The following is a 13,569-nucleotide window of genomic DNA, read 5'->3' as shown; positions in this document are numbered from 1 at the left end:
TGGTAAGTTGATTTTTAGACCAAGAGCAGACAGCCAAGAACAGACAGTTAAGTTGCATATATTTTCTTTAATACATTAACTATGTGGCTTACTACACACAGACCTGCAGGAATTCAGACTTCCTGCTACAGTTATCTTCAGAATGAAGAGAAATTCACCTGAATCCTCCCATTCACGACCACAGAGGCAGCAAGAGTCTAAGATAGAAGGGGTCAAAAGCATAGGAATTATCTCAACCCCAATTATTTGGCCAGTGAAACAAAGGCCTCTCCATTTCATTAAAAACCCAGCAGATGAGAACCTGGAGAGAAAAACCATGTACAGCTTGTTTCTTCCAACTACATCCACATCAGCTTCTTCTGAGGGGACCATCAATGATACGTTGGCTGCTTTTACAGAAAAAATTGACCTAGATAATACTGTGGTGAATCAGTTACCAAATGAAAATATTTTGAATGATTCTAGAAGTTCATTTCATGGCACTTCTGATGCAACAGTTGCTGTTACAGAACTTTCTGTGAATGCAGCAGTTCCTCTTCTTCAAAGCAGAAGTCCTAATGCAGAGCTAGCACAGATTTTGGCAGATGGGCTAGATCATTCTGACTCTGAGTCAGCGTTCCACTCTCCCGTAAGCAGCAGCAGCACTGCTTATGAACACAAAAAAGAAACTGTATCCTCCAACAGTGTCACAACCAATTTTATGCATACAAGCAACTTCTTCGACCTTATGAGTTGGTGGAGTGAGACTGTATTTCATCATCATATCACCTCTGACATTCAAGAAGACAAACATCATTATCTTTATAGCTTGTCTGTATTACCTACAGAGGAGAAATCACCATTCCAAAAAAGTAGGCTAGGTTTGCTAGATTTCGCACCTGAAAATTTTTATCTGGAAATTGCAGAAGGCAATGCTGATAAGAAAACTTCTGTGTTAGCAGCAAACAGTGAATTTCAGTTTAGAAAATCTGCGCACATTAAGGAACATCACTCAGGAGGCGTTACAAATTTAACCTCTGTGGAGACTCCACATGCAAGATCAACAACTTTTTTTCAAAGCATGGAAAAAACATACACAAAATTTATGCCTGACATCCAACCAACAGATTCAGCCCTAGGACACATTAGAGAACTACAACCATTTTCAGCACCTCTGGTAGAAACAGGCTGGACAAGCTTAGCATTTAAGCATGTTGTAATGACCTTGCCTGTTTATCAACAATCGTTGACCGGCATATATTTGGAAAGTGACAGCATATTTATATCTAATAGCAATTACTGGTCTCATTTTTTAAAACATTCAGTATATTTTCAAAATCCAAGTGAGACCCTCAGAAATGGAGTACTAAAGAACAATTTAGATGCATTTCATGACAGTAATGAAAATGAAGAGTCAGCTTTTTCCATATTAGGGCCAGAGAACATGAATAGAGTTGGTAACTCCTGGGACTCAGGTTATTTGGATTTTCCAACAAAATATGTAGACATTTCCCCTTCTTTAACAGAAAGTTTCTGGACTGTTTCCTATCATATGAAAGAAGCATCTCAAGTGTTTCCTGGGGAGCCATCAGAAAATTGGTGGCTCTCATTTAATAAACTGCTTTCTTCCCCAACAGAGAGATTGCCATCCATTAGTTCACATGACAAATCTGATAGCATCTCTGAACAAACATCTGCCATTAGATTATTAGGTCACAGTGCTGAAGCAATGAACTTCTCTAGTCATGCATCAGCTTTGGAAACACAAATCTTTAGTTCATTTATTCCAGGCCTTTCAAAGAGAATTTCAGAAAGTAATGACAGGACAATGTCACAGTTGCAGTCAACAATGAACTTTGCAAACCTAAGCATGTCTTCCAACAGTGAATTTTATATTGATTTACCTTTCCCTTCCCTGGAATCACCTTTGAGTCAACCCTCTATATGGGTACAGGTAAGTCCCTTTGATAAGGTACTTGAAAACTCCACAGAAAAATTAATGATAGTTGATGGTTTGCACATGCAAATTAGAACTGATACAGTAAGTGATCAAACCAACATGACCTTCCTAAACAATAGGCAGCAGCTTGTTTCTGTCCTTCCAGCACATTCAGGAACCCAGCCTTCATGTTCAAGGGATAGCCAAACTGCTTTTTTGATCAATACACCAGTTAAGAGTTTGGTAAACAATGCAAGAACACATGGATCACCGCAGTCTCAAAGTCTTTCAGTGAATGATGCTGTAACAAATACTGTTGATAAAGCAAGAAGTAAAGTTCAGAAACATGCAGATGTTTTTTTAAAAAGCATCAGTTCTATGAGTTCTGATGTCCTTCCAGTTATATGGCCTTTGGAATTAAGGCACCTTCCTCATTCAGACTCAAAATTCAGAGTCAGTGTACCTCCTAACAGTTACTCCACACCTCCACTCCCACAAAGTTTTCAGAACCATCTTGATACAATTTATCCGAGCCTGATCCCACAATGGGATGTAGCAGAGTTAAGCTTGACAACAATAATAACACCAAGAAATCATCTAACTGTAGGACAAAACTCCATTGAAAATCCAGGGGAGAGCCTGAGATACTCTCTACAGGCAGTAGAACGGGAAATCATTGGTGATAATGAAGACATAAGGAATTTTGCTGTTCTGACATCAACAAACATATTGAGGCTTTCCAAAAGGGATTCAGAAGAGGAGATGTATGGATCCTTTAACAAGCACAGAGAAGGAATGTCTTCTCTGAATGTTGTTAGTACTCATGCCTTGGATTTTGAAAATGCTGATTATGGACGTTTTGCAAATCTCTCATCTATTTTGGAGCCATCAAGAACTGCAATAATGAATGATGTGATACCTTTGCCATCTTCATACAGTGGAGATGTTATTCAGCACAAGGAGACCATCTTGAAGGGCACCCTGATGACTCTTGCAGCGGCAACCCATCACTCTTTCATGCAGTCCCAAATGCCAGTTTCTTCTGTAACATACCATCAGCCATCAGTTTCGGCACATGTTCATTCCTTGGCCAATTTACCATCTGGGACAAGCCAAAATACCACCCTTTATTCACCACTGAATCAACTTGCTAGCTCTCCTGAAGTCTTTTTATCTTGTTTATGTTACTCCTTCACTGAACTGGGCTGCCTGTGTCGATCTGAGGTCAACTACAGTATGTCAAGCTATTAAATTAGATGTAGAAAAAAAAACAGATCATCCTATCTACTAGATAGTCAGTTGGTAGACTGAACATAGAAGTAGCTGGCTTTCATCCTTTAGATATAGACCCATTTAGCATACGAAAAAATTTTGGAATAGTAATCTAATTACAGTAGAAGGGAATTTGTAGCATCTTAGTGATAGTAAACTAGACAATCATTAACGTGATTTCTAATTTTTATGTACTTCTCTAAGACAGCTCTCATGAGACTGTGAAGGTAGTATATTGGGTTGCCATGCATTTTATATATTTTTATGCCATCTTATTGCTTGAGATTCTGTGAATGTTTTTCACTTACAATATATGATATATTTTTGAGGATTTAACTTCCAAAAAGCAAAGATTTTCCAAAAGAAACTTTTGGATAATTTGCCTAACAGAATTAAAAAGAAACAATCCTGGAATTTCATTGATCATTATATTTTTGTAGTTGTTGGTGGGTGTAGAGAAAACTGTTTTTCCAGGTTTTTTTTCCTCTTTTTTTCAAATTATCTTTGGCTACTTTTCATCAATTTTCTGCCCATAAAAATATTTTTTTTTTCATTCAGCATTTTGAGATGGGTTTTCCACTGTTTGATTTGGAGAGAGAGAAATCATTTTCAGTTTTCACTATCTACCACTGCAGTCTCCTGAGAATGTTTAAAAATGTAGAGTAGTTCTTTGTTCTTGTTCTTTTTTGCCTCATTAAAGCATGCTTGGGGTCACCATCTGGTGGAGATCTTGAAGCTGCTGACTAGTTTGTAGTTACTGTCTTTGATTTTAAAAATACTTTGCATATTCCTATATTAAGGTGATTTTGTCCATATACATAATTATATAAGTAACATTATAATTATATATATGATTATATATGAATGTGTGAGAATATATAAAATGCACACTTTCTGTATGTGTGTATCTGTATAACACATATAAAAGGTACATTATATATATGCAATTGAATATATGTATATATAGAGATATATACATATAAATGAGATCCAAGTCTTGCAAGTGTTTTCAACTTGCCCAAAGTCCAGTTTTCTACTTTCAAAGACTTGGGGTTTTCTCTTTTTTGTTTGAAACTATCACAGTAGTAGTAACAAACTAAAATATATTTTCAGATTAAACTGCACACCAAATTTGTGTGTCTGCTGTTAAGGGAGGAAAAAAAGACAGTAAATCAAAAAGCAAGCAAGTTCATTCTATTCACCTCTAAAATTTAATCATAGCTTGCCAAAGAAGGTAACTGGTAAACCATCTTCCTGCAAGAAATTGATTCTTCAGTATTTTAACACAGAGGAATTTTCATACTAACCTCAGTGATCATACAATCAATTCTATAATAAAAAGAAAGGTCTTAAGTCAGCTCATGAATAGGATAGTAACCAATATGCACAATTAAATTGGAAGATACTGACTTCAAATTTTTTTCCAGGTACTTTTATTTCAAGCTCTTGTAAAATGATTGTCTCTGAAATTGTGAAATGATTAAATTTGCTCCACCTACAATAAAAGGTCTTTTATTTAGACTCAGAAATATAGAGCAGTTCCTTTACAATCTAGAGACAGAAAGGCATTTCTGTCTGTTCTGTTCTATGCAGTGTCTCTGTAAGATTTACATAAGATTTATATAAATACATGTATCTGTGGTCAAGACCCACAACTTCGTTTGGTAACAGCCTTGAACTGAGCAATGCCACATGTGCGCATACATGTAAGTGAATTGATCCAGAAGTTCTTAAACCTCCCCCACATCCTGGGAAATTTTGTCCAACTAGAGCGTACAGAATTTTCAGTAGCTTAATGAAAAAATTTGACTTGTCAGAAGTATAGACTTTTAACACAGAGCATAACTATGAGATGATTTGATGTTATTTATTAGATGTGAAATCTTGTAACGCTGCCTACCAACTCATGAGCTTAAAGAGAATTTATATTTACTCGATGCCCTTTCAAAACAATTTTACTGAATATAAAATTTCTCCAAGCCAAGTGTTACAGATTTTGTGACTGAAAGATGGTTTGTTCAGCTGCCGGTTTTGTAAAGCTAATGTGGGTTCTTCTACTCTCTGGTCATTACCAGACCTGAGGGAAAAGACTGTGCTGTGAAAACAAGAGCTGGATATCCCTTCTCCCACCAATTCTGTCCTTAGTTATCTTGTTACTTTCAATTGATGAGCCTTATCTGCTCTCAGAGAGTTTTAAGTCTAATCTGCAGTGGTTCAATTTTGCATTATATATAGCATTATGACTGAGAGCAGAATTTATCCATGTTACAGACTTTAGTAATGATTATTATTCTTTACATTCATGACACTTTCATTATTTTGCTTTTACACACCACATTAAAGGCATATGCAAAATACTATTTATACGTACATATGGAGAAGGGTGGAATTCTTGTCTAATTCAACAGGACTAGTGAGAATGGGCCCAAGCCTTCAGGGCTTGTACACCTCAAACTTGTATAATGCCAACAAGAGCTTGAGGCATCCTTGTATCTGGGGTTCAGCCCAATCTTTATATTCACCATGAAACTAAAGTATCTTTATGAAAAAGGTAAATTTGCTCAGTTTCTAACATTACAATGCTGTTTTTAATGGACAGGTGGGCTATTCTACAGGATATCTATAACAGTCTTTAGTTCCAACTCCAACTCAGTGTCAAAAGTACATGATGTGGTTGCAGAATGGGTAAGTTAAGTTTTCTTTCATGTGTGATTACATATATGAATCTGCCCCACTGATGTTATCACTCTGAAAAGGAAGAAAAAGAGAGAATACCAAATAAAGTCTTAAATTAATATTTGCTCTCTGATGATCTTTCTGCTACTGATTTGTGAAGTAATGAATTCAGATCTTTCTGGGGCTGTTAGGCACTATGGATAAAATTTTGAAATGTCTCCACTATGCTAGCCAGCTGCTTAAAAAATGTAGATACTAGTTGAGATTTTGGAAAGTATGGAGGAATCAGAATTGTCCACTGAAAGAGGTAGATGTCTAAGCTCTAACATCATTATACAGAGTAAAATTTTTCTTCCCAAATATTAATGTAGTTTTGAAGTTATATTGTGATAGAAATAAAAAAAAAAAAAAAACAGGCAGTGTTCATTTGTGTGAAGCAATACACTTTTCCAATTTACCCTAGTATTCACTACTTAAGAAGTCTTGTACCATGGGTCAGTTGTTGGGGTTTCTAGTAGCTCCTGTTTTTTCAGCCCATTTTAGCACACATAAGGTCCTTTCTGGGCCCTCTAGGTGGGGGATTCTTTTGAAGTTCCTGCCTCTGAAAGTTCCTCCTGTCTGAACACATATATTCTCTGTCCTTTATGATAGTTCACATAGTGGCACTCACACAGTCTGTAAGTAGTCTTTATACAAACTTCTTACACGAAAATATGATGTCATAAATAGATGGCAATTATTCTTTATTTTTCTTCTAATAAACCTGGTGGCTTTCAGAAGCTTAAGAAACTACCTATAGTCATCTACAAACCAGAAATGCAGCCATCCACACCTGCCAAGGTTGTTCTCTTAGCAGCAGTAGCCGGGCAAAGTACGTAGGTGCCTGACCCAAAGAATGTAGAAAGGTACCACTTGGCCATAGCAGACTATGCAAAAATGTCTCCTAGGGGAAAAACTAAGCAGCCATTGCCCACTCAGAATAAATAGTACAAAGATCTGAAAAAAAGATCATCATAAGGTTGTAGACTTTTAGGTGAAAATTGATGCTGTAGTTTTTGTCAGTAGATCTTTTCTAATTGACATGTTTCTGAGAATTTAAGATGAGGAGCGGGAGAAAAGGAAAAGCTCAACATCCTGTGCACTCACCTATTCACAGTGTCATGACCTTACAGAGATTCCCTTCTGTCTGTAAAAGAGCCCACATCTCTCACTACCAGTTGTACATCTAATATAACAATCACCTCACTGAAATAGGAGAATGTTCTCTTTGCTTTGGAAATCTGAAGAGGATTTCTCAAGGGGAAGAAGGGTGAAATTCTAACTCTGTCTTTAGCAACAAAGAGCCCCATTAACATCTCACCATCCATGTGATCAATGTCTTCCTGTTTTTCAGCTAAACCGTACTTTCCAGAATTGGAATTACACTGTGTATGTGGTCAATATCAGGTAAATGAGGGGGGAAAATGTTTATACTATGTTCCTTTAGAGAATTAGACCACCTTAATTAATGTTTATTTCTTTTATAGCATCCACCCTGGCTCTATAAAAGAGAGAGTAAGAGAAAAAAGAAGTATTAAAAGGTAACATTTTAAAAGACATTTTCTTGATAGAGGCAACAGCTGCTATTCCAAATGGCTTTACAACAGGTTTTATTGTTAATGATTGGATTCATTGTCTATTATTGGACATACGCTGACAGTCTGTAAAAATACGACTGCTGGCGAGCTGAAGCTTTAAACCTTAACAGATGATTTTTTCGGAGCTCAGGTTTCATCTGTCACAAAACTGAATGGATATATCATATATACATGGTACGGCACACCCAGCTTTCTTTAACAATGAGCTTTGGTACACTGGTGTCTATCCATTGTCACTGCATTTATTCTCTTGAACCAGAGCCTTTTGAGTTAACAGACATCTTGCTAGATGTAAAACACTGCAAAATCATGCTAGAATTGAAAGCCAAACTAATGTGAGTTAAACTATTTACCATATGCTCTCATTTCCTGACTTCTGCTGGGCTCAGAGGCACTGGAGTTGAGATGGCCTCAAAAGCAGCCAAAGCAAGCTAGATGGGTCACACCCCCTGAAAATTGGGCCTCAGGGGATTTCTTTGAAAGCAGCAGGCTGATTTCTGAGGCATATATGGGGAGGGAGTAAATCTTAGTACCAAATTAAGGAGAGGAAACCAAAGCATAATTAGTCTTGTGAGGAAAGGGCAACAAGTGGGTATGGGATGTATCTGTTTTCAGTGTAGGCAAAAGTCCCATAGGAAAGGACATTTGTTGCTGACGGTTGAGAACTGCTGTGATAACAGCTGGGCTTTTTAATTTCAGAGATAGCCCAGTATTCCCAATTTACCATCAGGAAGTACTTACTGGTGCTTACAGTTTTATACAGAGTTTACATAGACATTAAAAGATTTGTAAAAGGTACTATCTCCTTCTCACACACCCACAGAAGAGAGACAGCTTTTATTGGCAAAACCATTTAATAGGTATAGTGTAAACCCAGCCTCTGAATGGGCTATTCTGCAGCTTGACCTACATTTACAGTAGGGTGTAGTGATGTGGGTGGGATTTTTTTTCACACTTCTAAATTAAATGGTCATGCCAGCAAAACTTTTTACGTGGAGACCATGCCCCAGGTCTTACCAACAATCCAAGACTGCTAAGGAATGTAAATCTTTCCCCATCCTTATTCCTGTATCTTTGATGAGGCTAGCAGCCCAGGTTGTCAGCATCTGTTCTCCCCTAGACTGCACACCTGATTTCTTCTTGTCTCACCTTCCCATCATCCTGTCCTCTGGATTTCGTTTCTGCTTCCTGGTCTATAATAAAAAGGAGATGAAGAGGGAGAAATTGTTCTACTAATTCCCTTTTCCTTTCTGACATACAATGAGTATAGCACTAAATTACTTCTGATAATGTATCACTGTTATGGGTAAGTAACCCCGTTCCTACTTACTTTGCTCATCATATATAATTTCAGAGGCAATGAAATTACATGTTCATAATATGTTATAAAGTTTCTCAAGGGAGGCCTGGTCTAATGAGAAATTAGTCTTCTCATGGGCTCTAGAGCACTTTGTTTCAAGACCAAATGTCATCATTCTGAATAATTTAGTGTAAATGCTAATAATGTCACACAAAATGTTACTGTTCTCCAGATAATCAGGACTGTTATTGTGTACATGTCTTCTTAGAAAAGGAAAAAAAAAAAGAGTCAAGATCCTGCCCAACCTAGCCAACCCATTTGGGGTAACACGGGAATAATTAAAAATTTTTTTGAGCTACTTAATAAGTGATTAACAAAAAATTACACTTTTTACACATTGTATATGCACATATACATATATAGAGACATATATACACAGGATTTTTTGCTGTTTTTTCATGTATTTTTCATGTCTTGCATATATTATCATGGATCATTTACATCTTACAGGAGAAACATTGGAGAAAAAATGCTGTTCTCCCAGCTTTAGGTCTTCGGAGTATATGTCTATTGTGGTACATTGCTTCCCTTCTGAAACAAAAGAAGGATCAGCTTCCCAGTAGTCTTCACTGTTCCTGGGTTTAGTCATGGCATTTCCAGTTCTTTGAGGTTTACACAGCTGTTTCTAGATTTTGTGAGGAAAAAATCTATTGAATTTCTGAAGATCCAGAAAGCAAACCTTTTTTCCTACTACTTCCCAATCATTGCTTTTCCACTTTCTTGGATTTGTCTGGGGTATAATTCTAAGGAAGTCCTACCAGACATGAGAGTAACATTTTGGGGTATAAAAAATCAGCAGGTTACCGGTTGGAAGTAATGTTAATTTCTCACTGCTCAGGTGATCCACTGAAATATTATGGTTGAATACTTGTATGTAACTTGCTCACAGTGTGACTTCATGCAGTTTTTAGTAATTAAATATTAATATAAATTATTTCTGTAAATAGTTGTCCAAAGATTTTCTTATTTCTCCATTTTGAATTGTCAAGAATAAGTCTGTTGCAGTTTTAGACATTCCACTATTTCCCTTAGTTTTTAAGTACTTCTTATTCCATCTACCTTCATGTTCATCTCAACAGAATTTCACTCCATGGTTAAAATTTAAGACCTAACCCAAAAGTATCATGGCTTTAACTTTATCTTTTACAGAAATGAGCATACTAGTCTAACTCACTAAACCTTATCTTTCTTTTCTAAATTTTCCACAGGATCATAGCCTTCTTATTTCTAAGGCACTATCATAATTCTTTAAATTGATCTTTGTCAAGCTTTCACACTATTTACATGAACTCACATTCTTATCATTCAAATCACATCTTTTTTCCTTACCTTTTGGATTAGTATTTTATTAAAACAAAAAAAAAAAAATCAAACCAAAAAAAAACAAACACAAATAACTAAACAACTTTTCCCAGCCTTTTTTATGCATTCTGCTTTGCTTCAACCCTTATTTACCACACTGCTACCTTGTCAAGGAACTTCAGTTATTGATCTCCCCACCTAGTCTTCTTGCAAGTGAAAGAGGAAGGAGCGTTAGAGAGAATGATTCAGAGAAGAAATAGAAGCTAGAAGTGGGAGGTAGGAAGCTGGCTTTTTTTGGCATGTTAAAAATAGGTGTTTTCCAAATAAATATTTTAAACTATATTGCATTCTGGAGAAGAGCAAAACAAAACAAAAATATGGAAGTGGATTGTTATTCTTTCATTGCTGTGTTCTATGAACTGCAGAAATCCAAAGTACACTGTGCTTATTATGCGTTTATGTACATGATGATGAGAGACAGAATGCTAAGTCCAAAAGTGCATATTATTATCAGCACCTTTAATACTGTGAGATCTCTGGATGACAGCAGTATATGAAGCTAACACTTCTGTAGATTAACTACTTTAATAGACAGAACTTTATCACAGCTGTACTTGACTCTATGTCTGTGTTTACTTTTTTCCTCTGGTCATACTGTTTCCATCTCTTAATGGGAGAGCAGCTGTTCAAAATAAAGAAGACAGGAGTTCAGAATGGACTATGTGTATAGCTGTTTCTTTGTTCTGTGTTATTTTGCACAAACCCTTGAAAGTGAAGCCAATTTGTGGATTTTATGTAGATGAATTATAAATATGTTTGTTTCTTTCATTAATTCTTTGCCTTTTATGACTGCAGCTTTGTCAAAACTTTCTAAGACTGCTACTGCTGCTTTTCTCAGAAGGGTCCTACTTAACCTAGGTCTTGTCAGATGACTATATAGGGCTGCCTCAGCAGGGGAATTGCTCTTTATCAAACATCTCAGCTCCCCTGCTTCTCCTTTCTTCTTTTATTTTTCAAGCAATTTTGACAATTCAGGCCCCAATTCATTTATAATCTTTTCTCCATTTAGCTTACAAATAAGATTATGCTTGCTCCAACTTCTACTACTTAATTGCCATAATTCTGGCCTATTTCCTGTGTTCAGTTGTTTCTACTATGTGAAACAACATTGATGTTAGTACTATTAAACAACTCATCCAAATTAAAAACGACAGTGGAAGCATTCTGTGCAAAAAACAGTAAAGTTAAACAGAAATCTCTTCTATTAAGAATGAAAATAGAGAGGAAAGTGGGAAATCAGAGCTGCTCATGCCTAGTCCTGCTTTTTTGAAGTCTGTGGGAGTTTTGCCACCAATGTCAGTAAGGCAGACTCAGGCTGCTGCATGCTGTGTTCTTGGGTGCTGTGTTGCTTAATGGAAAGTTTAATGCACTTGGATAAAACTTAAGCTAATTAGATTGTGTAAGAGTTTTAGACAGGAGTTAGCAACATCATAGCAGCATAATTTTGCTTTTATAGTCCTAAGTACCTTTGCTTCAAAATATTTGTTATGAAATAATAATGCTACTCTTGTTATAAATTAATACATCTGTGATGCCTACTCCTATTTTAAAAATTTTCCTGGTTTCTACTGGCGAGGTTTTAGGAACAGCTTGATCCTGGACTACCTCTACTCCCCCAGACTTCAACTTCAGCGTTACTGAAGGCAGTAGGCAGTAAGGGATAGCCATGACCAGCGCTGAGCAGCTTTTTAAACTTAAAAGAAAGGCTTAGGATGCTTTTATTTTTAGTAGTCCAAAAAGTAGCTGCAATTTTTAGTTTTGTGTCCTGAAGTCTCAGATTTTATGTTTTTTTCTATAACAGTACCTTCTGCTGAGAAGGGAACCTTCTCATCCTCGGTATTACTTTGAATGTGTCTATTATGCCCAGTCCTATTTTTTTTCTCCCTGTTCTGAACATTTTAATGGTATCACAGTCAAAAGTACCTCAAGTAAAAGTTTATCCACAACTCAGATGCTTTTGCAGAATTTCCCTCTACTTTCATATGTCTTTCTGTCTTATTCTGTGTATTTTCTAACATTTTGTCTACTGTTTGTATTCCATCTTCTCTGAGTGACTTACACAATAGTCAGCTCTTTTTTTGTCTATCCAGTTAATGTGAAGAAGTTAGTAGTGTTTACAGGTGACTATGTGGGCCTACCTGTGCTGCCAGTCTGGAGTTATAGATACCCATCTTCAAAGCCAATATAACAGCAAGACTGGTAAAGAATTTAATGCTGATATCTTAAAAATTTTTTAAATATGCCAGGGTAGATAGGAATGTAATTCACAGTGACTTTTAGTGGAAATTTAGATTCCCTGATAACTTGGGTGTTTTAAAAATTATTCTTTGTGTACTTTAAATCAAGGAACATTAACTACGAAATAAATTAATAGTGATTTGTTAAGCAGTTTGACAATCACAGCCATTCAGTATTAGTTCAGCCTGTCTAGTACAACTGAAATGAGAGGAGAAATATGCATTGCTAATTACCAACCACATATCTCCAGGTATGAGACAGTCTGTGCTGCACGGTTCGCATGGTTTGTTAATCCTTCCTTCAGGCTCCTCGCATCGCGTAGCAGTGAGACCACAGCCCATGTGTAGGCACACTGTCCTGGAATAGCTCTGAGTCACGCTGCCGGAGAAGAAAGCCGGCTTTGTGGTACGAGCCATGGCAGCGCAGGCCCCCCCACCGCCTCCTGTGCCTCTGGTGAGGATGCAGCTTCACAAACTGCTCTCTCTGAGCCAGCTTAGCTCAACGGACCAGGACAAAGTGGGATAGATGTTGGTCTTCCCCTGCTTTCATGCTTGCTGCAGCTGTCACCATTTCAGTCAAAGAGAGGCATAAATACTTTATCCCCATTATGTTTACCTACACCACAGTCCATTTTTTTATATTGACAATAGTAATACCAGCAGTACAGGTTACTGTAGGTGATGTGTAATTTGTAATTGATTACTGCTGTGAGAATCTATCTGCTTTTATATGGCACACAATAAAAGATGTAAGATTGGGTGTAGCAAATCCGGTGACACCAGCAGAGCATGGCAGTGTTGCCGCTTGAGTGTAGGCCTACTGTTTCCCAAATCAAGAATTTTGTTCTTCACCATTGAAATGGTTTTTTTGGGGGGGTCTGAGTATGACAAAAGTGGAAGGAAGCCCTCAGCTTCATATTGTGACAGCTGTCAAGTTAAAAGTTATATACTCTGGGAAGCTAGCATGAGTCATTCTGAAAAGTTTATAGAAATTGGTTTCATCGTAATATGAAACAAGCTCTTGTTACACAGTATACATGACTTGTGCTCTAAGAGTTTCTCAGAAAACAAAAAACAAAGCAGTTTAACAGATTATTTTTATCAGTG

The 13,569-nt window shown here is 36.8% G+C and overlaps 1 protein-coding gene across 6 annotated transcripts in view; it reads left to right on the top strand.

The window, feature by feature from the left end:
• ADGRG6 (adhesion G protein-coupled receptor G6) overlaps nucleotides 1-13,569 on the top strand; it is a 112,967-nt gene that overhangs the window by 60,071 nt on the left and 39,327 nt on the right. For all 6 annotated transcript variants that reach the window (XM_042795980.1, XM_042795977.1, XM_042795979.1 and 3 more), the window contains 3 exons: nucleotides 5,790-5,875; nucleotides 7,260-7,312; nucleotides 7,393-7,446. In XM_042795980.1, coding sequence (XP_042651914.1) covers nucleotides 5,790-5,875; nucleotides 7,260-7,312; nucleotides 7,393-7,446 — 193 coding nt within the window. The remainder of the gene's footprint in view (nucleotides 1-5,789; nucleotides 5,876-7,259; nucleotides 7,313-7,392; nucleotides 7,447-13,569) is intronic.

Source organism: Tyto alba, unplaced genomic scaffold (assembly GCF_018691265.1).
Source record: "Tyto alba isolate M040663 unplaced genomic scaffold, T.alba_DEE_v4.0 Super-Scaffold_22, whole genome shotgun sequence".
NCBI lineage: Eukaryota > Metazoa > Chordata > Aves > Strigiformes > Tytonidae > Tyto > Tyto alba.
The sequence above is the reverse complement of the archived record's forward strand: the minus strand, read 5'-3'. Positions and strand labels throughout refer to the sequence as shown.